Source organism: Orcinus orca, chromosome 12, assembly GCF_937001465.1.
Source record: "Orcinus orca chromosome 12, mOrcOrc1.1, whole genome shotgun sequence".
Classification (NCBI taxonomy): domain Eukaryota; kingdom Metazoa; phylum Chordata; class Mammalia; order Artiodactyla; family Delphinidae; genus Orcinus; species Orcinus orca.
The window spans coordinates 26909531-26936685 of NC_064570.1; the positions used below are offsets into that span (position 1 = coordinate 26909531).

General features: G+C 39.7%; 1 protein-coding gene across 9 annotated transcripts in view; it reads right to left on the bottom strand.

Annotated features, from left to right (window-relative positions):
• Positions 1 to 1891: 1891 nt before the first annotated feature.
• PDE7B (phosphodiesterase 7B) overlaps positions 1892 to 27155 on the bottom strand; it is a 480299-nt gene continuing 455035 nt past the window's right edge. For 5 of the 9 annotated variants that reach the window (XM_049695597.1, XM_033406591.2, XM_004263789.3 and 2 more), the window contains 5 exons: positions 23501 to 23592; positions 18056 to 18200; positions 15997 to 16093; positions 11009 to 11089; positions 1892 to 5594 (listed from right to left, as the gene is read on the bottom strand). In XM_049695597.1, the coding sequence (XP_049551554.1) occupies positions 5359 to 5594; positions 11009 to 11089; positions 15997 to 16093; positions 18056 to 18200; positions 23501 to 23592 (651 nt within the window). In that variant the 3' untranslated portion in view covers positions 1892 to 5358. The remainder of the gene's footprint in view (positions 5595 to 11008; positions 11090 to 15996; positions 16094 to 18055; positions 18201 to 23500; positions 23593 to 27155) is intronic. The other 4 variants (XR_007470664.1, XR_007470663.1, XM_049695596.1 and 1 more) reach the window with 4 other exon arrangements.

A 27155-nucleotide genomic window follows, 5' to 3' on the forward strand; every position in this document is an offset into this window, starting at 1 on the left:
TTTATATCCCAAGTATCTAGCCCAACCTCTGGCACATAGTAGATCCTCAATCAGTATTTGTTGATTTACATTATTCCAATTTCCAATGAGGAAAAGGCAATTGTGGCTTGCTGATCTCACAAGGTTACTGACTTTGGTTGTGATAGTCCTAATTTTTCCAATCCTGTTTTCATTGGGGTAAGGCTACACAGTTATGGAATCACTCTGACTGCCCAGATGGCATTTGCTTTTACTTATCCCTGTATAGTTCATGTGTGTGTTACAATCCTAGGTCAACACATTTTACACAATAAATAGATTCTTTTTTCCCTTGAATTTCCTACTTTATGGCAGTGACCAATATTGCAATCATGACGAAGTTTAAATCAAGCAATGTTGCAGTAAGCTGAAAGGAATATAGACCCTTGACTTGAAAGACCATGGTCTCATAAGTTCTACAGGAGTTAACAATTGTCAAACGGAAATTTCTTTTTAGTGAATTCTGTTTTCCAAATTTTTGACTGTGTGACATAGCAAAACAGCTTGTACAAATACACTTACTTGCTTACATTTCTACATGTAAATAAAAAGATATTTTGTGAGAGACTGAGAGCAACAAATATTGTTTGTTGAAATTTATAGTTTTACACAAATGAACATACATTACCAAAGAGAAGAACGAATGCCAGTGTTTTTCTGTATTATGGAAATTCACACACACACACACATACATACACACAAAACAGATTAAAGGACACTACAAAATATTTTGCTTATTGGCACCACGTAGATTTTCACACTTAAGACATTTTCTGTCATTTTTAATATTAATATTTGGATAATAAAAATTTGCCAATTGAACTATTCTTTAAAAATATACTTTAAATATAAATACAAATAAATAGCTCTATTTTGCCTCTTTGGTATGAAACAGCATATACTATATTTATTGCAATAAAAGATTTTTCTTTAAAAAAAATTGATTTAAATTCAATTGCTTACATAGGCTTGGCCTATTTGACGATGTGTCTGCTAGGTTCCTGGGTACATTTGAAAGTCATGTCTGACCTTTACTTGGGAAACCACTGGGGGTCCCACTTTTTTTTTTTTTTTGCGGTACGCGGGCCTCTCACTGCTGTGGCTTCTCCCGTTGCGGAGCACGGGCTCCGGACGCGCAGGTTCAGTGGCCATGGCTCACGGGCCCAGCCGCTCCGCGGGCATGTGGGATCCTCCCGGACCGGGGCACGAACCCGTGTCTCCCGCATCGGCAGGCGGACTCAACCACTGCGCCACCAGGGAAGCCCTGGGGTCCCACTTTTGATTTTGATTGGATGATACGGAGTATGGACAAATGAAAAAAGTGACTTTGCATTCAGACATGGAGAAGCATTAGGGTATCAGTGAGATTCTGAATACAAATCTTAACAAAATGTACGTGAGGAGACTATGTAAAGATATAAGACTGTTCCTGGGAACCATGGGTGGTGGGTTTTTTTTTTTTCCTCTATTTCCAGATAGATTTAGACACTCAGTTGTCCTGCCTGAACTGTTCTATTGTTCTTGCTGGCTTTCAATCCTGAAATGCAAGACCATAGTTTTCACAAGTAAGTCCACTATGTTTCCACAACCTAAAACATTGTACCTCATTCTCATTCATATATGAATTTGACAAATGTGGATCAGAAAAATATCAGAACTCAGGGGAAATGCAGAGCTGAATGGTGGCCCTTTTTCCCTATCTTGGTACTAACTGGCAAATGATGGCTTCATGGACATGGCTGTTTCTGCAGTCCCTGGTGGAATGAGTCCCGTGGATCATGGCTGCATCTGTGCTCTTGACCTTGACCTTGAATCTGATTGGTTGGCTGGTAACATGTTACCTGGTGAGAATCAGAATATTTTCATACTGCAATATTTTTAAGAAATTATCTTTATTTTTAATTGTTTATCTAGACATGCCAATGGATATTTCGGCCACATTTTGAGCAAAAATTCACAAGGTGTGTTTTTTTTTTTTCCCAAACCTCACGTGTGTACACAAAACAACACAATTGTAAGGGTTTGCGTAAAAGAACAAAGCATAAGAAATACAGTGAGATACAAGCTCATAACCAATGTTCAAATCAGTGAGCAGATCTGATTCAACATGAGAAAAGTTTACAAAACAAGTCTGTGGCTTGTAGGAAGCACTACCTGGTGACAGCTTTGCAGGACACGCTCCACATCCCATTGCGGGAAGCCTTAGGCAGGTAGAAACAGAGCAGGATTTTCACTCAGCCTAGCAGGGAGTTATGGGGAGGTCAGCGTTCCAGGAACAAGGTTCTGACTGTTCACAGGTGCTGTAAAAAGAAAAAGGCTTTGCCTATCAGGCCTGGCAGTGATATCTATTCTCTCTCTCTTAATTTGATTTTAACTTTAGCTTTCACTTACTAAAAATAGCTTTTTGATTCCTTTCTTCTCAAGCATTGACGGAATTAAACTCGGAAAGTCAGCTTGTGATGGTCCAGGGACTAAGAGAAAAAGAATGTGAAGATAAAGCCCACGGATAATCCAACAGCTGTGTCTTAACTAGTAATTGGACACTGGACACCTTCTATTGAAATATTGCTAGAGAGCCACCAGTAGGCAGGAAAAAAAAGTTTTCATATTCTTTTTCTTTTTTTTTGTCAAAAAATGAGAAACTCAAGAAATCTCCAGATGGTTGAAAGAAGGAGACAAATGTATCTAGTTTATGCATCACATCTCATTTTGCTTCAAATTTGTATTGTACTAGTAGCTGCTTCATAGGCTCAACTGTTAGATATTTAGTAGTTTTCTCTGTGAGCTCTTCTTCAAGACCTAATACACTTTTGTCCTATAAATTTGGAACTACTAAAACCACGTCCAGTCTTATTTATTTAAATTATTACATAAATATAGTTTAAACAAAGTCCATTTCCTAAACTCAAAGTAGAGGCTCCATTAGCTAAAATAGCATCTTCTTTCTTATCTCTACTGTATCTTCCCCAGTAATTGCTTTCCTTGATTTGATCTCATGTACATTAAAAATAGACTACTCAAAAGCCCAAACCAAACCAAAATAAGAGAGGTTTGGAAGCAGAAATACATTCAATACATTCTCTTTCGGGGCTTCACCAAGCTGAGAGCTTCAGAGTATTAAAGCAATAAAAAAATCATGTGTCAGTTCATAGTTATTACAGGAAAAAACCCAAAGTTAGTGTTAAGTTTTCACAACTTCCTTTCTTACCCATATCAATAATTTCAACTCATCATCCACCCATTTCATGAAGTTTTCACACTTTCTTTAGTACCATCTGACAATCTCTTCTGCTTTAATGAAAGTACGACTAACTTTCCAAATTTCCTCTAAACCTTTATTCTGCAAGCCTCAGTCTTTCTGCAGGAACTTAATACAATCCAGTCAAGTTTCTAACATTTCATTTGTACGTTAGGAGGAAAGAAAAAAAAAAAGAGTTGCACTTAGGAAATGAGAGTTAGCTGACATTCTATCAGCTTGCGAAACACCTTGATAGTGGCAGAAACAATCATAGTATCATTCTCCCACTACCACATTGTTTAAGGTAAAAAGAAAGGGGGCATTGCCAATTTTCATCTAACATTAGTTATGCTAGAGCTTATAAAGAAAATGTTCAATGCACAGAGTTTAGCTGACTAGAGAAGAATGCTGTAATAAATTGATTTTCCGGCCAAGTATATGCAGAAAAAATGGCAACAAAAACCTACCCAGGAAGGTAAATTCTATCAGACAACTGAAATATTTTCTTTCCTTAAGTTATGTTAACGTCTGCTAAACAGTTGCGTAGTTGTTCACATGAAATGAAGGAAAAAGGAAAATCCAGTTACTATTGACACCAAAGAAATGCACGCCAACCATAAACCAAAGAAATGCACGCCAACCATAAACCAGAGATGCTTTGGTACTGTAGCCAGAACAGATGACAGCGTGCTAGGGGAGCAGGGAAGTCCCTGATGGATAGATGACGGGGTCACGGAAGGTTTGTGAGACCTGCTATGTGTCCCGCGAGGCTGACACACTGCCATGTCCATGACAAGAGTCGTATAAACACAAGCTTATCAGCTGGCTTGTTAAAACAGAGTGCAACATCGCTGTGTTGAAAGTGACTTCAGGCTTGCTGAAGGGTCTTGTTCATCTGAGGAAACAATGCTTGGTGCCACAGATTAAACACTATGGTCTCAAGCGGAATGCATGTGAAGTTTCCAAAATATTTCCTCAAAGACTTTATTCAGTTTTGCTTTGTGACCTTAGCTGGAAAGCATAAAGATGGACATGGGAAGGCAGTTCAGAAGGACATCTGTGAGGATTTAAGTTGGGCAGCTTACAGAAGATGAAAGATGTTTAAAGTTAAGGCCTTTATCTGCAAACAATAGTATATTAATAAACTCTATACCATATTTACAAATGCATTCTCTTGTATTAAAACTAACAGTATTCTGTTCACAGTGCCATTGTTTATACAGGTAGCAATCCCATAATACTCATGTATTTTGGCATGGGAATCAGTAGCGCTTGATATTTACAGAGAATGTACAGGTGTGAATATAAACATGTCACTGAATCTGAGTTATTGATAAAAGACAGATTGGCAAATGGTGCAGAGGAATGAACTGTACAGCACCTTCCCCTTGGATCGGATAGGAAACGTGGTTTCTTAATTGAGAAGATGCCAAATCTCTGACCCAAAGTGGCATAAAGTCCGTAAGAAAACAGTGAACCCCCTGTTCGAGTTTGGGTACATTGAGTAATGTTTGCCCATAGTCTTAGATCCATTGTCTAGTGCATAAAATAGAAAAGTTAAAAAGATTTATTATTATTTTTATAATAATAATTATTATTAAAATAGAAGGTACTTTCTCTCACGCTCTCATTTGTGCTCTTGCACCTGAAACCAATATCCTTGGAGTTCCAAATATGCTGGTGTTTTTGTCATGCAGATCAGCAGTCCGAGGGCCAACGCTAAAAATTCTCTGGACTTAGGAAGTGCCGCCTGTCTCAGTGTGACCCAGGACCCGAGGGGCCCATGGCAGGAGCACCTCTTTCTTACTCCCCAGTCTTCACCTCGAGGGCCAAGCCGGCCCCTGGAATCAGCTCCCTCATGGCGGAATGGAGCTGCTTATTTCGGCAGCTAACGCTGAGGTGACGGATGGCTTCTGTACACTTGGAAAAAGGGAGGCAGGTGAGCGGGAGGAGGGTGGCGTTCCAAAGAGCCCCAGGACGACACCCAGAGAGGGGCTGGGTTTACCGGCAAGAGCCCCTCAGAGCATCTGCCCTCCCAGAGGCCTCTGCGCGAGGAGGCTGGCACTCTCAGTGTGCAGAGCAGGGGGCAGGCCTGGCTGGCACTACGGGGCGTCGCCTTCGGTCACGGTCTGCCCCTCAGCCTCGGTCCCTGGGCCGGTGTGGTCTGGGCCGCCGCTGCCACCGCCACCGCTGCTGCTTCTGCGCTGGTTGGGCAACAGCCTCTTCCACTGGGCTTTGTTGTGCGCCAGGTGGCTTAGCATGCTCTCAGACAGGGCGCTGTGTCCCGTGAAACGGGCCCATTCACGGAAGAGGGGCTCCACGATGTAGGTCATGAAACCTGGAACAGGCAAGGCCAAGCTCATCACCAGCAGGGCAGTAAGACCTACTTCTTCCTCCCTAACAAACATGACTGGGCCCACGATGTGCTGGGCCCATGTGTAAGAAGGTCACCAAGATGCAGTCCCTGCCCTCAGTGTCGAAGCATAAGATATGTCACCTGGGGCTTGGCATCTAACCTCCCAGTGCCTCAGTTTCTGCAGTTGTAAAAAGGCGTTAAGAAGGGTACCAAACCCATAGGGTTGTTATGACAATCAAATGTGAAGATGCTTAGAAAGCTCCTGGCACATAATAAACACTCAATAAATATTGGCTATTATTATTTGAAGAAGGGAGAAGACATATAAAGAAAAAAGTAAAAAACAGTTTGTGCTAGAACTAAGGAGGGTGGGTGGGGGATGGGAGGAAAGAGCAAATGATACCAGGAAGGGGCACCTCGTTGGTTTAGACCATCTGAAGAATTGATACATATACTCCGTAGGGTATTTTTTCAGGATTATCATTTCACAGTTTTGTCTTACTTTCAATTATGTTAAACAACTAGGTGTAGGTAATAAAAGTTCATTCGTCTTCAATACAGATTTTTACCTGCATAAATGTTCTGCTTGAATGACTAGATAAGATGGATTGATATGAGACTTCTTTGTTTGCATGTCTGTTCTCTTAATTATTTTAGCCTTGTTGCTTTCTAACCATGTTTCACTGTTAATGTGCCTTCCATATTAAACATGATTTATTAAAGCAAAGATAACTTCCAGTCTAGGCTGGAATAACTGAACTCATCACAAATTTGGATATATTTAGGTTTTATTGTATTTCCCTGAAATGTAGGTATGGGGAGAAAAGGCAGGTGTTTTTCAGCTAACGAAATCTTCCAACAACTAACCCTGTATGTTTACAGGCATGTGAATTATAAGGCTTGATTTGATTATCCTTTTATTGGACGAACAGCAGATACTTGGCCTTTGAGGATGCTATACAGATGAAAAAAGAATGCAGCAAAGCAAAATTTTATTGTACATGCCTGCATCATCTCATCAGATGTGAAATATGATTTCAATAGTATAAGATTATTTTAGATTACCTGAACCTGAGGAGGAAGGTTAAGCCAGTGACTTACTGTCTACATCTTGATAAGGTTATACAGGGAGACAGCAAGAAAGGATTTCATTTTGGAATGTCCTTGCTTGCTATTCTTGAATTTTCTTCACCTCCTTCACAATCTCCATATCTAATTTTGATATCTTTCATCTTAAGAGAGATTAGATATTAGGTATCTAAAAAGATAGTGTGCAATATTATACTATTCTAAAGTTTAAGTTGTGAATATTTATCAGGTTTACCTTAAGTATAAAAAAAGTTACAAATCCCACATTTAAAAATCCAGTACTTAAAAATCAACTCATTTTCTTCCTGAAATTACTCTGGAATTATACCTCTGTATTTCTACTCGTCAGATACAAAGACCTCTTATAGGAGATAGAAGAGTGATTTTAAAGTCTGAAGAAACACCATGAGGCAGTTTTTCACATGAAGAAAGGCTTCTGCACTTGGGAGCCTGCCCCATAGGTTCCTTGTGTATTTGTGCAAACCTCCCTCTTCTCTTCAAGCGATGTAGAGCCTGACTTTGCCGGGATATTATCTTCCTGGAGTGGTGGGAGTGGGGCAGGGGAGAAATGATGGCTTCAGAGTACACAGGGATTGAAGGAAAGCCTCTTTCTCCTCATCTTTCTATAGGCTGCACCAATTAGAGATTCATTTGATTTAATGCCTTCTTTTTTTTTGCGGTACGCGGGCCTCTCACTGCTGTGGCCTCTCCCGTTGCGGAGCACAGGCTCCGGACGCGCAGGCTCAGCGGCCATGGCTCACGGGCCCAGCCGCTCCGCGGCATGTGCGATCTTCCCGGACCGGGGCACGAACCCGCGTCCCCTGCATCGGCAGGCAGACTTCCAACCACTGCGCCACCAGGGAAGCCCTGATTTAATGCCTTCTTTTTAAAATGTAGAGTTTGATGGGGAGAGGGGAGGAATATGGGTGTGTGTGTGGGGGGTGGATATTAAATCCCTGTCTCACTTGGGTAAATATGAATTACTTAAACAGAAAATCAGGTCTAAGCCTGAGATGGCTCTCAGGAAATCCTCACTGTGGATTGGGAAAGGAAAAAGAGAGGGGACATTTTCAATCCCAGGGTAATCAGAACGGAGGAACTAGCTGCATTATTTAGCACCCACTGGAAAAATCTTTGTCTGGGAGCCTGGAGCCCACAGTTCCCATTAGATTCTGTTGATCTATTTGGGTTTTTCCAGTTTAGTCTGATCTACCTATGCACACCACACCTCCCAGCCTTGAACCTACAGAGCTGGGAGATGTGGAACAGAGACAGAAAGATTTATCTACTAAGGGTTGTTTTATAATCACCTCTTTCTCTTTATTGGTGTGCTGGTGTAGCATCCATGGGATTTTCCTTTTCATTCAATCCCCATCCCATTTTAAAAACAGGTATCTATGGTAACCACATTTTCCTGAGCTGAAAATCAGGACATATGATCTGACAAAATAAGTGTGTTCTCATGACAACAAGAGAATAGAATCTCCGAAATCAAGTCTGTCTTGTAAATCTAGGTTGTGTGCTTAATAATGTGAATGCTTTTCTCTGGGGGCTCAAAATGTCTTTAACAGGTGCCTGGCAAATTTCTTTCTAGCCAGAATTTAGCAAGCTGGGTCCCAGGATTAGGATTTTGGTTGGGGGTCTATTCCTTTTGAATTGCATCTGCAGAATTTCCTACTTGATAGGGCATTGGATCCAAAGAGGCTGAGGCTGCATTTCTGTTGATGTTGATGCCCTTCCCCCTCCCCTGCAATTCTGTAGCTTCATCTGCTCTGGATTCTTGCAGGGTTATATTTTTTATAACAACACCCCTCTCCCTTTTTCAGGTGGATGAATCGGTTTAATTGTAAAAAGAACGTAACGATATTAAGGGCATTTTGGAAAAAAAAAGATCACCAGTAATCTCAGAGTTCCAACACATCTATTTTAACATTTGTATATTCCCTTCAAATTTTTTAAACTAGATAAATTTTGTTCCTATTTCCTTAGGTTGACTTTGTGACTCTTTTGTGGGACTGTGGGTTCAACTTGACCCTCAGTAATTGGAAGCATATCTTTCTAACTGGCTCTGGTTTTCTCAGTTTTCAACTGATGTTTTCAGGTGACCCTTTCACTCCCAATCTCCAGGCATTAAGCCTTGAGCTTGCAGAGGTTTGCAACACTGTGAATGTGTTAAGCTGTCTGAGGTCTGTGGGAACTGGTGAAGAACATGAAATGGTACATGTCAGGGCCATAGTTTATAAGTAAAGAGTTAAAGTTCTGAGTTTTTTTTTTTTTTTTGTAAGTTTATTATCTCTGCTCTAACAAATCTTGAAATTAACATGCAGCCTTTAACTGCTATATTTCACTTATGTGGCAACATGTTTTTATTTTTTAAATTTTATTTATTTATTTATTTTTTATACAGCAGGTTCTTATTAGTTATCTATTTCATTTATTTTTTTACATTACCCAAAGCAATCTATAGATTCAATGGAATCCCTGTCAAACTATCAATGGTATTTTTCACAGAACTATAACAAAAAATTTTACAATTTGTATGGAAACACAAAAGACCCCGAATAGCCAAATCAATCTTGAGAAAGAAAAACAGCTGGAGGAATCAGGCTCCTGGACTTCAGACTATACTACAAAGATACAGTAATCAAGACAGTATGGTACTGGCACAAAAACAGAAATATAGATCAATGGAACAGGATAGAAAGCCCAGAGATAAACCCACACACATATGGCCACCTTATCTTTGATAAAGGAGGCAAGAATATACAACGGAGAAAAGACAGCCTCTTCAATAAGTGGTGCTGGGAAAACTGGATAGCTACATGTAAAAGAATGAAATTAGAACACTCCCTAACACCATACACAAAAATAAACTCAAAATGGATTAAAGACCTAAATGGAAGGCCAGACACTATAAAACTCTTAGAGGAAAACATAGGCAGAACACTCTATGACATAAATCACAGCAAGATCTTTCTGACCCACCTCCTAGAGAAATGGAAATAAAAACAAAAAGAAACAAATGGGACCTAATGAAACTTAAAAACTTTTGCACAGCAAAGGAAACTACAAACAAGACGAAAAGACAACCCTCAGAATGGGAGAAAATGTTTGTAAATGAAGCAACTGATAAAGGATTAATCTCCAAAATATACAAGCAGCTCATGCAGCTCAGTGTCAAAAAAACAAACAACCCAATCCAAAAATGGGCATAAGACCTAAACAGACATTTCTCCAAAGAAGATATACAGATTGCCAGCAAACACATGAAAGGATGCTCAACATCACTAATCATTAGAGAAATGCAAATCAAACCTACAATGAGGTATCACCTCACACCAGTCAGAATGGCCATAATCAAAAATCTAGAAACAATAAATGCTAGAGAGGGTGTGGAGAAAAGGGAACCCTCCTGCACTGTTGGTGGGAATGTAAATTGATACAGCCACTATGGAGAACAGTATGGAGGTTCCTTCAAAAACTAAAAATAGAACTACCATATGACCCAGCAATCCCACTACTGGGCATATTCCCTGAGAAAACCATAATTCAAAAAGAGTCATGTACCACAATGTTCACTGCAGCTCTGTTTACAATAGCCAGGACATGGAAGCAACCTAAGTGTCCATCAACTGAGTTTGGTTTTAATTGGAGGGAACTGCAAGGAACAGAAAGACTTGCTTTAAACATAGATGGAATTGGTAGAGTGTTTCAAGGAGTGATAGAAACAAACAATTACTTTAGAGGCATTAACATCACCGTTTAACATTTTAGTGCAATTGACACTTGAGAGTGTGGTCCTAAGAGAATGAGACTGAAAATCCATTTTGAAGTGAAGACTAGAGAAGCATGGGATCCCATGTCACATGGCTGGTGGGGCCTGGGCCTGGGGACCAAGCCCCTAGTATTGAGCATTGAGGATGAAGGGTAATGACCAAATTGGAAGGATCCTGAACTGCAGATTTCCCACCCTTCATGTCCTAAAGAGAGTGCGAGCTAATCCAATCTTCAGCAGCCAATAGTTGATTCTTGTTACTTTCCTCTACTCATTTGGTTTTGATTCAATTCTGAACTACAAAGTTAATACAGGTTAGTTATTAAGGGTCTGTAACAAAGCCTTTACCCTATTTTTCATCTCAGTTGGTAATTAGTCATGACTAGAGTGTTCATTTGGACTCAGCCATTCAAAGGGCCATTGATTAAACCTCTCGTTTGGATCTTGAGAAAGCTGTGTGTAGATCTTCTTAGTGACTCTTAGCAGAGGTGCTGAAACTGTTGATTTAACATTAAAATTGAATTCGACTCACCAATTTGTATACTAGGGATTGAATCTTTCTGTTGATTGCAAAGAGGACTGATTTCCAGTTCAAATTTCTGTTCAAGGTCACCTAAGAAGAAAAAAGAAGAAACACATTGGTAATCGAGAACCTATAAGAATGAGTGTTGATAGTTTTAATGATCTAGTTGGAAGAAGTTATCTGGGAATTACTGTTCCCTGCCTTATCACTAGGAACCCTTTAGCAACAACTGGCTCTGCCCTGCTCTGGTAGCTTCTGCGAAAATTTAAAATATCAGAGTATCGACGATCATTTACAATAGGCTCATTGTAAATAGGTATGCTCTGGGATTAGAATAAGCTTTTGAACAAAAATCTATAAAAACAAGAAAATGAATGGCCAGTTTCCTAATATGAGATGGAAGTTCTGGTTTTAAGTTGCAGATTAAGAAAACAGGTTTTATGCTTTTTCCCTCCTTTCACTCTGCCTGACCCTCATCTGGTTTCACCTAAACAACCGGGAATAATTAGTAGGCAGGAAATCGGGAAGAGGAAGTAGAAAGATCTCATTTGAAGAGCATCTCTGTAGCTACAAAATTAATCCAAAATAAGGGTCTGGTATCTTTCATTCTTACTCCTTAGAGTTTTACTTAGTGTAAATGAAGGTTAAAGAAAGTATAAAGCTCAGGATGATCTTTCTTTTTAATGTCTCCATCAGCTAGAGCAAAAAAGAAATACATCATGCAAAGCTTTATCAAAGTATTTTATCAATTCTTCCTGAAGGTGAAAAATTGTGCATAATTACTTCATTGGGAAAAACAATCTGGTTAATCAGTACAGAAGCTGGGTCTCAGAAACACTTAGCTGAGTTCAGTTGTGAGTGCACTCCTCTAAACTAGAGGAGAGAAACACATAACATTTATATCATGCTTACTGTGTGTCAGGCACGTTCTAAGCATTTTACCTATTTAATTAATTTAATCCTCATAACAACCTCACTATAACCCCCATTTTACAGATGCGGAAATTGAGATGAAGCGTAGGGAAATATGTTGACCTAAGGTCCTTCTGCCAGTGAAGAGGGGAGCCTGGATTCCAACCCAGAAAGTCTGGCTTCAGAGGGTCTGCACTTAACCATTAAGCTAGGATCTTTTGAGATGCCACATGTCTGTCATTTTCCCTAAGACTTTAGCCATGGCTCCCATGGTCTCTCGGGCCCTCGTGATTCTCAAAACTGATGTGAGGAAATCACTTTGGCTTAACTGAGGAGTTCAGGGAAGTCAGATGATAATAGCCTTCTGAGGGCAGAGCATGACACCATTTAATATTAAAATGAATTCTCCTAAAGTTGGTTTTACTCCTCACCTCCATAGTTCTGTTAATAGTGATTTTTCAGTTAAGTCTGACACTTTGGAGGAGTTGTCTTTGATTTTTCCCTTCCCTCTACCCTCTGTATTGAGGAAGCAAATCCTGTTTACTCCTCTGTTGAAACATCTATTTTCCCTACTTTCACTCTGCCTGACTCTAGTCTGGTTTCTTTCTTTCTTTCTTTCTTTTTTTAAATTGAAAAATAGTTGATTTACAATATTATATTCATTTTAGGTATACAACACAGTGATTCAATATTTTTATAGATTATACTCCATTTAAAGTTATTATAAAATATTGGCTATATTCCCTGTGCTGTACATTACATCCTTGTACCTTTTTTAAAAAATTTAATATTTATCTTTATTTTATTGTTTTTTTTGGCTGCACGGCATGTGGGATCTTAGTTCCCTGACCAGGGATCAAACCTGCGCCCCCTGCAGTGGAAGCACAGAGTCTTAACCACTGGACCACCAGGGAAGTCCCACATCCTTGTACCTTATTTATTTTATACCTAGAAGTTTGTACCTCTTAATCCCCTATCCCTATCTTGCCCCTCCCCCTTCCCTCTCCCCGCTAGTAGCCTCTAGTTTGTTCTCTGTATCTGTGAGTCTGTTTCTGTTTTGTTATATTCATTCATTTGTTTTATCTTTTAGATTCTACAGATAAGTGAAAACATACAGTATTTGTCTCTCTCTGTCTGACTTATTTCAGTAAGAATAACACCCTCCAGGTCTATCCATGTTGTTGCAAATGGCAAAATTTCATTCTTTTTTATGGCTGAGTAGTATTCCATTGTACACATACACCACATTTTCTTTATCTGGTTTCTTTATAACTCATTCTGATTTTTTGCTTCTTAGATAGTTTCTTTCGTATTTCTTCTGCTTCAGTTATACATGTTGCCCTAATTGTACTTTCTAAGATGACTCCCATTGCCATGTTCTCTGCTTCATCATGGTGTACAGGGGCCTCAACAGATCCTCATATTCTCACCTTCTATGGGATCAAGCTGGTCTATGAGGCAGGGGGATGGTCTGCAGTGCTTCTGTCCATTTCTGCTCCTCTCTGTCTAGACCACTGGGACTGTCTGCAATGATGGAAATGTTCTCTGCACTGCCCACTATAGTAGCCCCTTGAAATCAGATCAAGAAAACTGAGGAACTAAAATTTCCATTTTATTTAACCTAATTAATTTAAATTTAACTAGCTACATGTGCCTCATGTTTATCCTATTGGAAAGTGCAGTCACTACACATCCTTGAATACCCAGCTCAGATTCTGCCATCCTCAGCACTAGGTCTTCTCCTGTGACCTCTACCATAATTGGTCTTCCAATTGGATCATTTAGTCATTCACTTATTTCAACATATATTTACAAAGCACTGCACATTTCAGACACTTTGTTAATCAATGTAGAGAATACAAAGAGGAAGATTGGAGTTTCTCTCCTCCAGGAACTCTACTGGTTAGTATTTTGAGCTTATGAAACATTAACTATAATTCTTTGCCTCCTTCATGACACCCCCAGTGGGTCTTTGCACATAGGAAAATCACAGCTTTGCTGAGGATTAGACAAGGCTGGAAGCAGATGTTCGACGAAAACTTCTGGGAATCTTGGTTCATTGAGAAATACCAATCTGCAGTTACAATAGGACAGAAATTCTACTTTTTTAAGGCACTGAGGGGACGAGGGTGAATGATGTCTGAATCCTATGTCTGTTCTGAGAATTTAACACTGTCTTCCTAATTCATGGGATCTCATCTTCCTTTCCCCTTCTGTCCCTGACCTTGATTTTAGGGTTTTTCCTTTGCTCAACATCACAAATCATTAAAGATACTTTGGCTGGGACTGTTAGCAGTCTGTGGAAGCCCAAATCCTAAACTGAAAGCCAGAAGAAGATTAGTCAAAGTGATACAAATGGTGCTTTACAGAATTTCTAAAAAAATAATTCAGTATGGAGGACAGGAAGTTTGGATAACCCGAGAGTCTGGTCTTCTCTTAAATAAGCTGAACTTCTGCTAGACCATAAGGCTATTAAATAAAAAGGACCCGACATACCCTCTGAATTCTCCTTTCTCTGCTAGGAAACATGCCACAGCAAAGTGTTTGAAAGCGCACCTTTAGTGATCAGAGTTACAAATATTCTAGGTTGTTCTATCTTATGATGCTGCACATGCAGATTATTATGAGGACAAGTTTTTGCCAAGATATCTTACAGATTACCTTTATTGGTAGATCCCACTGATTCCACTTAGTTAACAACTTCCACTCACCAGCTCTGTGGGCCTTACCATCTGCCCAGGGGACATGGTCCAGGCCCCAAACTGCTCATAATCCAAATAGGGCTCAAGATAAGCAAATGAAAGGGTTAAACTCCAATCAGTGCCAACAAGAATGCATGACTGAGTCAAAACCAAGAGGGACAGAGTAGAATCATTGCTTGATCAAGGATGAAGATCCCAGCCCTTTTCTCGCTATGCTATTTCCATATTTTCTGTATCTTATAGTAAAGAAAGTATTTATCTTATCTAACCTGAAACCTCCTTGCTCTAAGTTCATCATATTTCCTTTTGTTTTTCTCTCAGTGGAGATTTTATATCATGGGCAAGTAGAACTGGCCTTTTGTTTTCTAACCACTCACACTCATTTGAAGTGAAAGGACACAGAGAGGGAGCTCCGTGAGTGCTTTTACTCAAAGGAAAGAGATGCGGAGCACAGCCTGCTGGTCCCACATGAACCCTATCCGTTCTGCTTTGTCTTCTGTCTTTGGGACCATCTCAGTGTCACTGACACATCTTTCCACGGAGGCTTCTCCAAAAGGCTCACTGTTGCTACTTGACCTCCCCACAGAACTGGTATGTGGGACACTTCAGGCTTTATTTGTTCTCAGCCTCTCAGACCTGATCCTGTCACTAACATCAGGGCACTGTTGTGCCTGAAAAAACATCCCGAGCCCTGAAACCGGGCCTGAAGAAACAAGCTGTGTTTAAAGGCCAAGATCCCACCCAACATCAAGATCCTGCTGTTAATTCACTGCTTTACTTCTGAATGAGGTTAATCTCTTAAAATTTATACCCTAACTTGGGGCCACTTGTCTTTTCACTGTATATATTTGAGAGGACGAACACTGGCCAGCTGTGCTCTATTTCATTATTCACTTTATTTAAGAAAGTGAGGGAAAGGAATACAAAAAAAGTCTAAGTCCTTCTGTCAGAGTGGAAAACATTGATCCCAAATGGCATTTAGCCTTTAGGCTGTGCTCAGCTCATAAAAATGAAGGTCAGAGTAAAAATCAAACAGTCCTGCACATTCTTATATCCACAGAGAAAAACCATTAACAAATTTTATATATATATATATATATATATATATATATATATATATATATATATCGCCCTTTTGCTCATTTTTACTGTACCTCATTATTACCTGTTTCCACAGTAAATCAGTGTTATTTATTAATATTTTCAAATTATTTCCAGAAAAGGGCTGGATGGTTCGCAAGAGGGTTAAAAGAGAAAGGCTGGGATAATACGAGTTGATGAAAGAACAAATGTCATGATAGATGATCCATTCCCTGTTTTCTTAGGATAAATGCCTGAAAGGAGAAGGGGCAATGAAAAGTCAGCTGTCGGGTCACTACTAACCTTGCCTGTAGAATTCTTCACAGACCCTTTCACTCCATTGCTTGCTCATCTCCCAGATTCTACAAGGATTGCAAATGTCAGCACACTTCAAGGCAATCTGAGGAATGACAGGGCAGGGAGAGAGGGTCAGAGGATGATCTTTGAGCAGCAAATGCACCCCAAGCCCAAGGGGCCATCAGACCTGCCAGTCGGCCTCATGGTACCAGTCCTGTATTTATAGAGGCTCCCCTGACGTGCCTCTTCAGGAAAACAGCACTTATTCATCATGGCACAAAACCTTCATTCAGAACTCCCACTTTATAGCAGTGAGAAGGAGAGAAGAGCCATCACCCAAGGACACGGAGCTACCTGGAGGAGACTTGGGGCAGGCAGGCCAAGGAAAGCCGTGGCCTGTTCCTGCTGCTCCACTCCTTGTGGGCAGGGAGGCCGCAGGGGCCCCAGCCAGGCTCAAGTGAGATCATTGGGACCTCACTCACTCTCACAGTGGCCACACTGACCGAGTCCATACATTAAATTATTTGTGTTTGCATTTATATGCCCGTGTCTGTGTGAACAAGCTCAGACTGCCAGCCAGGGAGCTGAGTCATATCAAGCCTAGGAGTGTTTGGTTTGCAGAGATAAATCTGGGCCTTCTTGGCTTTGCCCACACTGTTCTGCATCTGGGATACAGCTTTTGTCAGAGATGCTGACCCTAGGAGGGTTTCCTTGGATTTCCAGAGAAATAAGTTCTCCCCCTTAACTACCAGCTGCCGAGAGCCCACTGCCCAGATGGGCTTCTGGTGGTGTGCCCGTCCATCAGCAAGGTCTGTTGGTTTGGACCGAGTTCTTTGGGATCATAGAACTGCTAGCAGTGCTGGGGTCTGGGAGAGCCTGAATCATATTAAGTTGCAAACCTGGTTGGTTCTTCATTTCCTGGTGAATGGGGACACCAGTACATGTTGGAGTAGGTCAGGGGCAGAAGTCCTCTCCAGGTTCCGCCCTTGAGGGATTTGTGTGTGTTAGCAAGCTTTCCTTTTGAAATGCAAGTGTCCAGGCCAAATCTTTCAGCTAGTCACAACTAGGCTTGAGTCATTAAAATCAGGCGTCTGTGGCACTCAGGGACGAGAAGACTAGTTTGGGAAGAAAGAAGGAGGGAGATACAGTTTTACAGCTGGGAGGAGGGTATTTCCTTAAAAGGATGGAGCAGTTGGACAGCTTCCAAAGGCAGCCTGAAGGCATGGAAGGGAAGAAACAGTATGGTTCAGTCTACCACGTGCAGGTCCACGTCCGTGGTTAAAGCTGGCCTATCTAGATGCATCCAGGATTCATCCATTCAGTCTTTTGTGCCAAAAGGAAAGAAGGAAAATGAGAGAAAATGGAAGATCAAGCAAAAGGCTCTGGTTTGGATACAGCAGGTCAGACTTCTGCTTCCAAGGTCCACTTCCTATCTTGTTCTTTCTTAACTTTCACAAATGGCTTTTTGCCATGGAAGGAAGCAGAAAGGGTTGGGCTTGATATGATTCAATGCATTCAATTAAACTTAAAATCATTTATTTATTGGTGCCTAAAAATGGTAAGACTAGGTAAACACGTCTGAGCCTCAGATGAAAATATGAGTTAAGGTAGTAAAAGGAAGGAAAGCAGGGTTTAATTAAATAGGCTTTAGGTAGAGGAAAGATACTCGTTTTTCAATTTTCGTTAGTACTATAGTTAACATAATATACTTTTGTATTAAAGAAACAGTTTTCCACATTGCACAGGTGTGACAGTGATCAGCTCTATATCAAGGCACAAAATGTGGTAGATGCTTACTGCATGCAACTACACAACTCCGTTGTGGTGAAGCAGTTACCAAACAAGGAAAAATGAGATATTATCAACTTACTGATGTGAAACCCAGATTTTACTTGCTTGGAAACCACTTAAAAATTTCATGTCTCAAAGTTTTTAATAAAGTAGGTCACTGCTCTAGCTTATACCATGGGAGATCTTTCTTCTCAGATGCATTAAAATGATGGATCGTGTCCTTAAGTGTTATACCCAGTGAGGGTAATGACTTCTTTTTGTTGTTGTTGTTTACCTGAAGCATAAAGTGCCTGTCGTGTACATCCTCCAGGCTTAAGTCTTTATTGTGGAGGTGAGCTTTCAATCTGGTCAAAAATTCATTCTGTCTGTTGATGTCTGTTGCCAAGATCAAGGAGCCCAGCTGCTGTTCAATATTCTGTCTGCATCCACAAGAATGAAAGAGAAAACACACACACAAAGCAAATTCCTTTGAGGAGGGTGATGGATTCTGTCATCATCAGGTGGCTTGTACTCTCATTTCTGCCTCTGATTCTGTTTATTACACAGAATCCCAGTCCTTGCAGCCCAAGAGTGATTCTTTCACCCACCATCGTTTCTGTCCTTGGATGGGATGTATGTCAAGGACTGGACAGAGAGATTGAAACCATGGGTGAACAGAGTTGTGGCAGTTTATACATTCCCATGGTTCCTATGGGTGGGAAGATCGAAAGCCAACGAGAAATGTATGCTTTAAGGAGGACCCAGAAAGAATCACAGGCATTTGAATTGTGCTTTTTATAGAGTTCAAACCAACTCAAACTTTAAGATTTGCATGGGGAGAGAAATGGGCATGATAATAGTAACAGTAATGAAGACAATAATAGCGACTGATTCTGTGGAATGGAAAGACCCATCAAGGGGACAAAACTGATAGGTTGGAAAGAGATACTGGAACTTAAAAAAAAATCACAGTTGATTAAGGCACCATTCAAAAGCAGTGGTCAAGCAATATATTGGTCAACAGATGGTATATGGAAAATGGGATATTTTGGAAAACTAAAATCAGAGCTTATCCTCACATATGGAAAGTAATCAATGGGAGGAATATCCGTACCTATTTTTAAAATTCACCTTTAAAAATGAAGTATACTTAAGTAGAGAGCATAGAGTACACATATACAATTTAATGAATAAATATCAAATAAACATCTTACAATCACCATCCAGGTCAAGATCGTTGCCTGCCAGTACCCCAGAAGGTCCTCATTGTGTCTCTCATCCAACCCCACCTCCCCTCAACCCCTGAAGTAACCACTCTCTTGACCTTTGTTTTAATAATTTCCTTGCTACTTACAACAATTTTACCACCTGTGTATGCATGTTTAAATAATACGGTTTAACATTAACTGCTTCTGCACGTTAAGTTATGTGATAAGTATCAGTTTGTGACTTGCTTCTTTAGCCTAACATATTTTTGTTGTTGTTGTTGTTTTTTGCGGTACGCGGGCCTCTCACTGTTGTGGCCTCTCCCGTTGCGGAGCACAGGCTCCGGACGCGCAGGCTCAGCGGCCATGGCTCATGGGCCCAGCCGCTCCGCGGCATGTGGGATCTTCCCGGACCGGGGCACGAACCCACGTCCCCTGCATCGGCAGGCGGACTTTCAACCACTGCGCCACCAGGGAAGCCCATAGCCTAACATATTTTTGAAAGTCACCTAAGTTGATGTGTGAGCTGTCGTTCACCCATTTTCTTGATTATATTGTATCCTATTGTAGGACTATACTTCAATGTATTTATCTGTTCTACTTTTGATGGTAACTTGAGTAGTTTCTAGCTTTTGACTACTATGGAAAAAATGACACAATAAACACCCTCATGTACCTCCAGTTACACATGTGCAAAGTTTCTCTAGGGACTATATCCAGGAATAAAATTATTGGATCAGAGATGTTCATCTTCAATTTCTTAGATATTGCTGATTATTTCCAAAACAGTTGTGTAAATTTACACTCCAAACAGTAATAGATGAGGTTCTCATTGCTTTATAGTCTTACACTTTACTTTTTTTTTGCCCATTTGCCAATGTCATGTACCTCATTATAATCTTAATATGAATTTCCTTGATAACTAATGAGGTTGGACATATTTTCATGTGTTTATTGGCCATTTCTATTTTTTTGGTGAAGTTTCTATTCTCGTCATTACCTACTATTCTATAGGGTGGTTTCTGTTTTGTTTATTGCTTCTAAGAGTTTTTAATATATTTCCAATAATGGTCTTTTGTCACTCATGTGTTGCAAATATCTTCTCTCACTCTGTGGCTGGTCTTTCTGTTTTCTTTATGATGTCTTTTGATGAAAGGAAGTCTTAATTTTTAATATAGCTTAACCTAAAAATATTTTTATTTAGGTTAATATTTTTCTCCTATTTAAGAAATCCTTCCTACCTCTGATGAAAATATTCCCTACATTATATTCTAAAAGCTTTATAGTTTCATCATTCACATTTTTGTTTTTAAGCCACATACACATCTTTAATCTACTCCTGGACATTAGAAATAATCTCAGAAAACAGGCAATTCACAAAAGAACTTTAAAATGTTCCCAAAATATGAAAAGATATTAAATATTCTTAGTGTAAAAAAATATTAAAACAGCTATGTGATACTATTTCCCACACTTTTATTGGCATGGATTAAAAGCAACTGCTAAATAATATGATGAATTAATGAATTATTGTGATACTTAATGCTGTTGACGATATGGGGAAATCTTCCTTCTTATTCTCTGTTAGCCAGAGTGTAAACTGGTGCAGTGTTCCTGAGGGTAATTTAGGAATTAGTGTTAAAAGCAATAAATATAAATAATTTGACCAACAGTTCATCTACAAATTTACTATGAACATGTTAGTAAAGATACAGTTAGTAAAGATATATGTTATGAGAATGTTTATCCTATTGTTTAAAATAATGAAATCTAGGGAGAAAAATATCACAAGAATTCATAAATAGGAGATTGGTTAAATGAACCATGTTACAAGCATACTATGCAATTATTTCATATGATGATGTATAGCTATATTTATTGACATGGAAAAATACCATGTTTTATTGTTATGTTTAAAAACAGGATACAAAGTATGTAAGACATGATCTCTATGGTCATAGAGAAGAATTTGGAAAGACATATAGGGGAATTATGAATGATTTTCACTTAAAAAATAATTCTCAATATTGTATGAATTCTTTAAAAATATGAATATTTATTAAATTTATAACCAGGAAACATAACTATTTTAGTTAGGTGAAATATTTCATGAACCAGGTTAAAAGGCAAACTAAAAGCTTCAAATAATATTTACAACATATAACAAATGGTTACTGTAGTTAAAATACAAAAATTTCTTACAAATGAATAACAACATTCAAAAGAAAATAAGAAAAGATCAAACGCAAAATTTTGTTCTCTGAAGAAATAACAGTGGCCAGTAAATACATGAAAATTTTTAGTCTCTTTTGTTATCAATGAATCTCACTCTCTCTCTCTCCTTCTTTTTCTTTCTTTCTCTCTCTCTCTGTCAAATCTGCAAATATTTTAAAAAGGTAATAGAGATAAAACTCAATTTTGGTGACGGTACATTGGTAGATTTTCTCATAATCTACCAGTGGGAATACAGGTAGATGCAGCTTTTTGGAAAAGCAATTTGATAGTATACAACAAGAACCTTAAAAATTCACACCTTTCTTTCTGCAATAACTCCTAACCACAAACAGTTTCTGAGAAAATAGAATATCGTAGTTTGGGATAAAAATATATGTTTAAGGATGCTTGTTAAGCATTATTTGTAATGACATAAATTTGGAAATCATCTAAATTCCCAACAATAGGCAATAGTCAATACAATTTGATGCAATGGAATGCAGTACTTTATTTTAGCAGCAGGTTTAATGATATGGAAAAAGACCTTTACAGTAAGTGAAAAATAGCAGGACATACACTGTATGAGATAACTTCCCCATTTCTTTAAAATATAGTTGTACTGAAAAAAAGACTAAAAGGAAACAAACCAGCCAGGTTAACATTTGCTATTCCTGGACTGCCGGATTACCAGTAATCTCATTTTTCTTCTTCCTATTAGGTTGAATCATATGAAACTGCCAATATTCTACTGTTCTGGGCTCTCAAAAACAGCAACTTCATATGGTGCAAACTAATACTTTTCTGATTTTTTCCTTAGTGTGTATGGTTAACCTGTCTTTCAGAATCAGAAAAATGATTTGAAGGCATTTACATGAGGACAGGATACTCACTATGAGTAGGATGACCGTAAATTTCATTATAAAGTCCTTTCACGTATATTATTGCATAACAGTTTTTCTTCTAGCAAAAGCAACTTATAACACTATGTTCCACAAAAACATATAAAATATAGTATTTTTATTTGGAATCCATAGGGATGAGTAGAAGTATCTTAGGAAATGAATATTAATTGAGCAATGAGCAGGATTAAGGAGGGCATTACAGGGACAAATCTGGTCCCAGGTTCCTCCTCCCTTTTTCCTGTTGTTTTATTCCTTCCTGTCTCCTTCTCCTTCCTTCCCTTCTCTCTTTCTTTGGCTTCCTTACCATTCACCTCTTCCTTCCTCCTTCTTACTTGATTTTTTGCTCTAGTTTTTAGTTCTTTTTGCACTTAATTCTTTCGATCTTTGCAATGTATTGTTTTAGTAAGAGGCACGAGTTTTTATTCCATGTGTGAGGATTGGTTTTATTTGGTTTCGGGGGTAAAATGTTATCAGAATTGAAGTTCCTTCCACAAATTCCACTTCCTTCTGGGTGCTAGGGAACAGCATGAGATAGAATCAGCGTGCCAGGGGTAAACGTGCGAGCCCAGAGCATCCTGCCTGCTTTACCGAGAGACACCACGTGGTCCTTGACCTTAAGTTTTGTGCCCTTCAGAAACATGGTACAGGGATCTATTTACTTTTTCCCTCCTAGCTACCCTGGGTTCTGTGCATTTGAATTAAACAGAGAGGAATTAGCGGTGACCTTGGAAGACAGTGCAGCAGCTAAATTAAGGCCAATATGGTACAGCAGCTAAACTGAGGCCAGGTGGAAATGAGGCCATGGTCTTGGATTTAGTAGGACTCGACCTAAATACCCGGGCTAACAAACAGTGGACCAGGAAACTAGTTCCCTTTCTGTTTAAAATGCAAGAGACATAGGTAAATTCCTGGTGAAAAAAATTGCTGGGGCCAATTCAGTTACTTAACAAAAGACATTTTAGAAAAGAATTCCTGACTTCTTTTGCTAAGACTGGCAATAACAAAACACGCTTTATTGAACTAGGCTTCAATCTAGCTTGGGAACTCCTGTGTTCCTTCTTGATAAATATTTATTATTTGGATCTACACAGGAGGACAATTTTGCTAACATAAAAGACAGGAATTTGGCAAAGCACAGCGTTGATGCCGAAGAGTGTGAAAGCTGAGAGCTGTTTATTATCTCTTTTCCTGACGTTAGGTCCTACACTCTCCAGGCCCTTTCAGAGTTCACAGAGGGATTCTGGTTTCTGGGTTGCTGTAACTGACACCGCATCTCCTCTGATAGGCAACCAAGGCAGCACGGGCCGGAAGCACAGCGGGCTGGCTCCCTGCCATTAACCCTGGCGGTCTCAAGCCCAAGAGAAAGCGGCTTATCTCTAATGTGTGGACATCGGTATGTTTCATCTCTACGTCACTTACGTCATTTCCTTTGGCAAGTGAGCCAGAAGTCTTGATTCTCGAAGCATGCCGATCGTAGATCGCCAGTGGTGATTCTCCAGCACAGACATATTCTAGAAAGAAAGAAAATTAAAACTATAAATGGGGGAGAAGCCAGATACCGATCTCTCTCACTGAACACAGCTCCGTGGAGGCCAGTATTTTCCCTCTGGCCAGTTGGTACCTGATGACATAGAGGCAGAGCAGAAATACAAAATAAAACAACCGCAGGCCTATTCTCAAGGCTATAATAATAGTGTGTGTGTGGGTCAAGGCCCCGCTGACCTTCCACCAGAGGGCTGAATGCGGGTCTATTTCTAGCAGCCGCAGTCCTGTCTCTGTCTGGTTTTGAAAGCGCATTCAGGTAACAGTGTAGAAGAAAGAAAGTGAGGCAGTAAAAGTAGGTAGTAATGGATACCGTAGGGCTACGTGCATAATATAATCCCAAATCACACTACTCAACAGAGCAGAGGCAGGCCTCACAACCTCTGGTGTGATATGCGCCCCAGTCAATGCAGTCTTGTTTTGGTGGCTTTGTGGTGATTTATTATTGTGGACACTAAAGTCTGAGAACCACTGTCAGTTATCTTCGTGATCAGTATATCGGCACTTAGCCCATTAGGTCTGGGTTTGAATCTACAGTTGCTTCCTTGTTCAACTATCTTGATATTTCTTCCTTTGTGGAAACGTCTACTACATCCAATCTCTCCTTTGACCTTAAGCATGCTGCCTGTCTGAACATTAGCTAACCATTTAAATAATGAATATTTCTTACAACCTATTGTGTTTTGTTCTATATTAGCAAACATTATGGCCTTACCACTGACTTCATTTACAGAGAATAGAACTCTTCTAGTCCCCAAGAAATCTTTTCCCTTTGTTTTCTTATTTATTTATTCATTCTCCATTTTGTTTCAAGAGGTGTTATAAACTTACAAAAAATACGGGAAGATAGCATTTATTAAAAGTGAGGCTAAATTGTCAAGGCATGGAAGCAACCTAAGTTTCCATCAACAGATGAATGGACAAAGAAGATGTGGTGTATATACATACATATATATGTGGTGTGTGTATATATACACACACACACACACACACACACACACACACACACACACAATGGAATACTACTCAGCCATAGAAAATAATGAAATTGTGCCATTTTCAGCAACATGGATGGACTTGGAGGGCATTATGCTAAGTGAAATTAGTCAGACAGAGAAAGACAAGGACAGAGATATCACTTATATGTGGAATCTAAAAAAAAATACAACAAACTGGTGAATAAAACGAAAAAGAAACAGACTCACAGATGTAGAGAATAAACTAGTGGTTACCAATGGGGAGAGGGAAGCGGGGAGGGGAAATGTAAGGGAAAGGGATTAAGAGGTACAAACTATTATGTCTAAAATAAGCTACAAGATATATTGTACAGCACAGGGAATATAGCCAATATTTTGTAATTGGCTATACTGGAGTATAACCTTTAAAAACTGAATCACTATAGTGTACACCTGTAACATACAATATTGTATATCAACTATACTTAAGTTGAAAGAAGTAGGGGGCAATTGTGTGATTCTGCTTATATGAGGTACCTGAAATAGTCAGATTCAGATTCATGGAGACAGAAACAATGGAAGTTCCCAGGGGAGCTGAGTGAATAGGGAGTTATTGGGTTGGCCAAAAGGTTCGTTCGGGTTGTTCCACACCATCTTCCGGACAAACCCGAACGAATATTTTGGCCAACACAACATTGTTTTGTGGGTACAGAGTTTCCGCTTTGCAAGATGAATTCTACAGCTTGATTGGGGTGATGATTGCACAACAGTGCGAATGTACTTAGTACACTGAATTGTACACTGAAAAAGGGTTAAGATGGTAAATTTTATATTATGTGTATTTTGCCACAATTAAAAAAAAGTGAGGGGGGCTTCCCTGGTGGAGCAGTGGTTGAGAGTCCACCTGCCGATGTAGGGGACACGGGTTCGTGCCCCGGTCCGGGAAGATCCCACATGCCGCGTAGCGGCTGGGTCCGTGAGCCATGGCCACTGAGCCTGCGCGGCCGGAGCCTGTGCTCCGCAACAGGAGAGGCAACAACAGTGAGAGGCCCACGTACCGCAAAAAAATAAAAAAAAAAAAAGTGAGGGGAAAGAAGGAAGGAAAATAATATGGAGACTGATGGAGCCAGGACAGACACTGAAAACTACTCCATCATTATGCAACCCCACTCTTCTTGCCACTGTATCTGTGCCATCCGTGTAATGCTCAACTTCTTCAGCAAATGGGAAAAGAGAATCCCCCAGGAGTGACACAATCTAGGGTCTATTAGGAAAAAACAAGTTCAAGAAAACTGCAACTATTCTTGGTTCTAAAACCAGGTCATGATTTCTCCCCAGGACTTTGTAGAATGAGTTTCACGAGGTGGAGTCTTATTCCAACTCTCTGTACAGGCTGCTCTATTGCCATTCATTTCTCTTTGCCAAGGAGTCATTATTCCTTATGCACCACTTGACCAGGTTTGAACCTGTGATGAGATTTTGTTACTTTTATCAACCAGTCTATTATCTCCTTTTGGGCATGAGCTACACACAGCAAAAGACAATGTTTATGAGAAATAACATACTAGACTAATTTGTTTTGATTGTAAAGATTTATGAGAGCAGAGAGTGATAGGTTAGTGTGATGTAACAGATGTTCTATCCCTGCTGTGACATTTAATTCAGTCACTCATGAGCATTCACTTGCAAGACTAATTCAAGTGGATGTGACATGAGTGCCCTCACGTGAGTTTTTCAAGGGGCCAGAAAACTGTAACAAGACCTAATGATAAATGACGCCATATCCCTGTTGAGTGGAACAAAAGCGTCTGGAGAATTGTCTTAAGCATTGTTATTTATGCCAGCCTGACTTAACATCTTCATTAATAATCTTCCTGAAGACAGAATAAACGGATACTTGGGAAATTTGCTGGTGAAACCATATTTGGAGGTTAGCACCAGAAAAATGGGAAGAAATGGAGGAGGCCTGGACGCTGGCACAGAATAAAAGAAAATAGCATACATATTACAAACACAACCTTTCATGGAGCTGTCTTTATAAATAAAGTATGTTTTGGCCAGAATTGTGTTGGAGGTAGGGGTACTCCACTGGATGCAGAAGAAGAAAATAAGAGAAGTTTAGGGAGGGGGGATTAACATTTCTGAAGCACCCACTGTGTGCCAGGCCCTTTACATGATCTCATTGAATTCTCACATAACTGTCTACTGTTTTAATCATTAACTCACAGCAAATGAAACCCCAGGTTTCTCTGACAGGCCACATAGCTTAGTCAGTAACTGAGAAAGGCCTTCAACCCAGGTCTGCCAGGCGTCAAGACCTAAGCTTTGCACACCTCCACTTGCTGTCTCCTAAGAATTACCTCTGTTCACCCACATCCAAGCATTCAGAGGCCTGACATTTATAAACTGATGAATGCCTACAGTTATACTTAATTTTCCCCCAAGTCATCTATAGTTGCTGCTTTAAAAGTCAATGGTTGATTGTTTTAATTAGATGTTAGTTTCTAAATCCACACTGGAATCTTTGCACATACCTCCAAATCTGGTGTCACTTCAAAAAATCTTGTAGTTTGAGT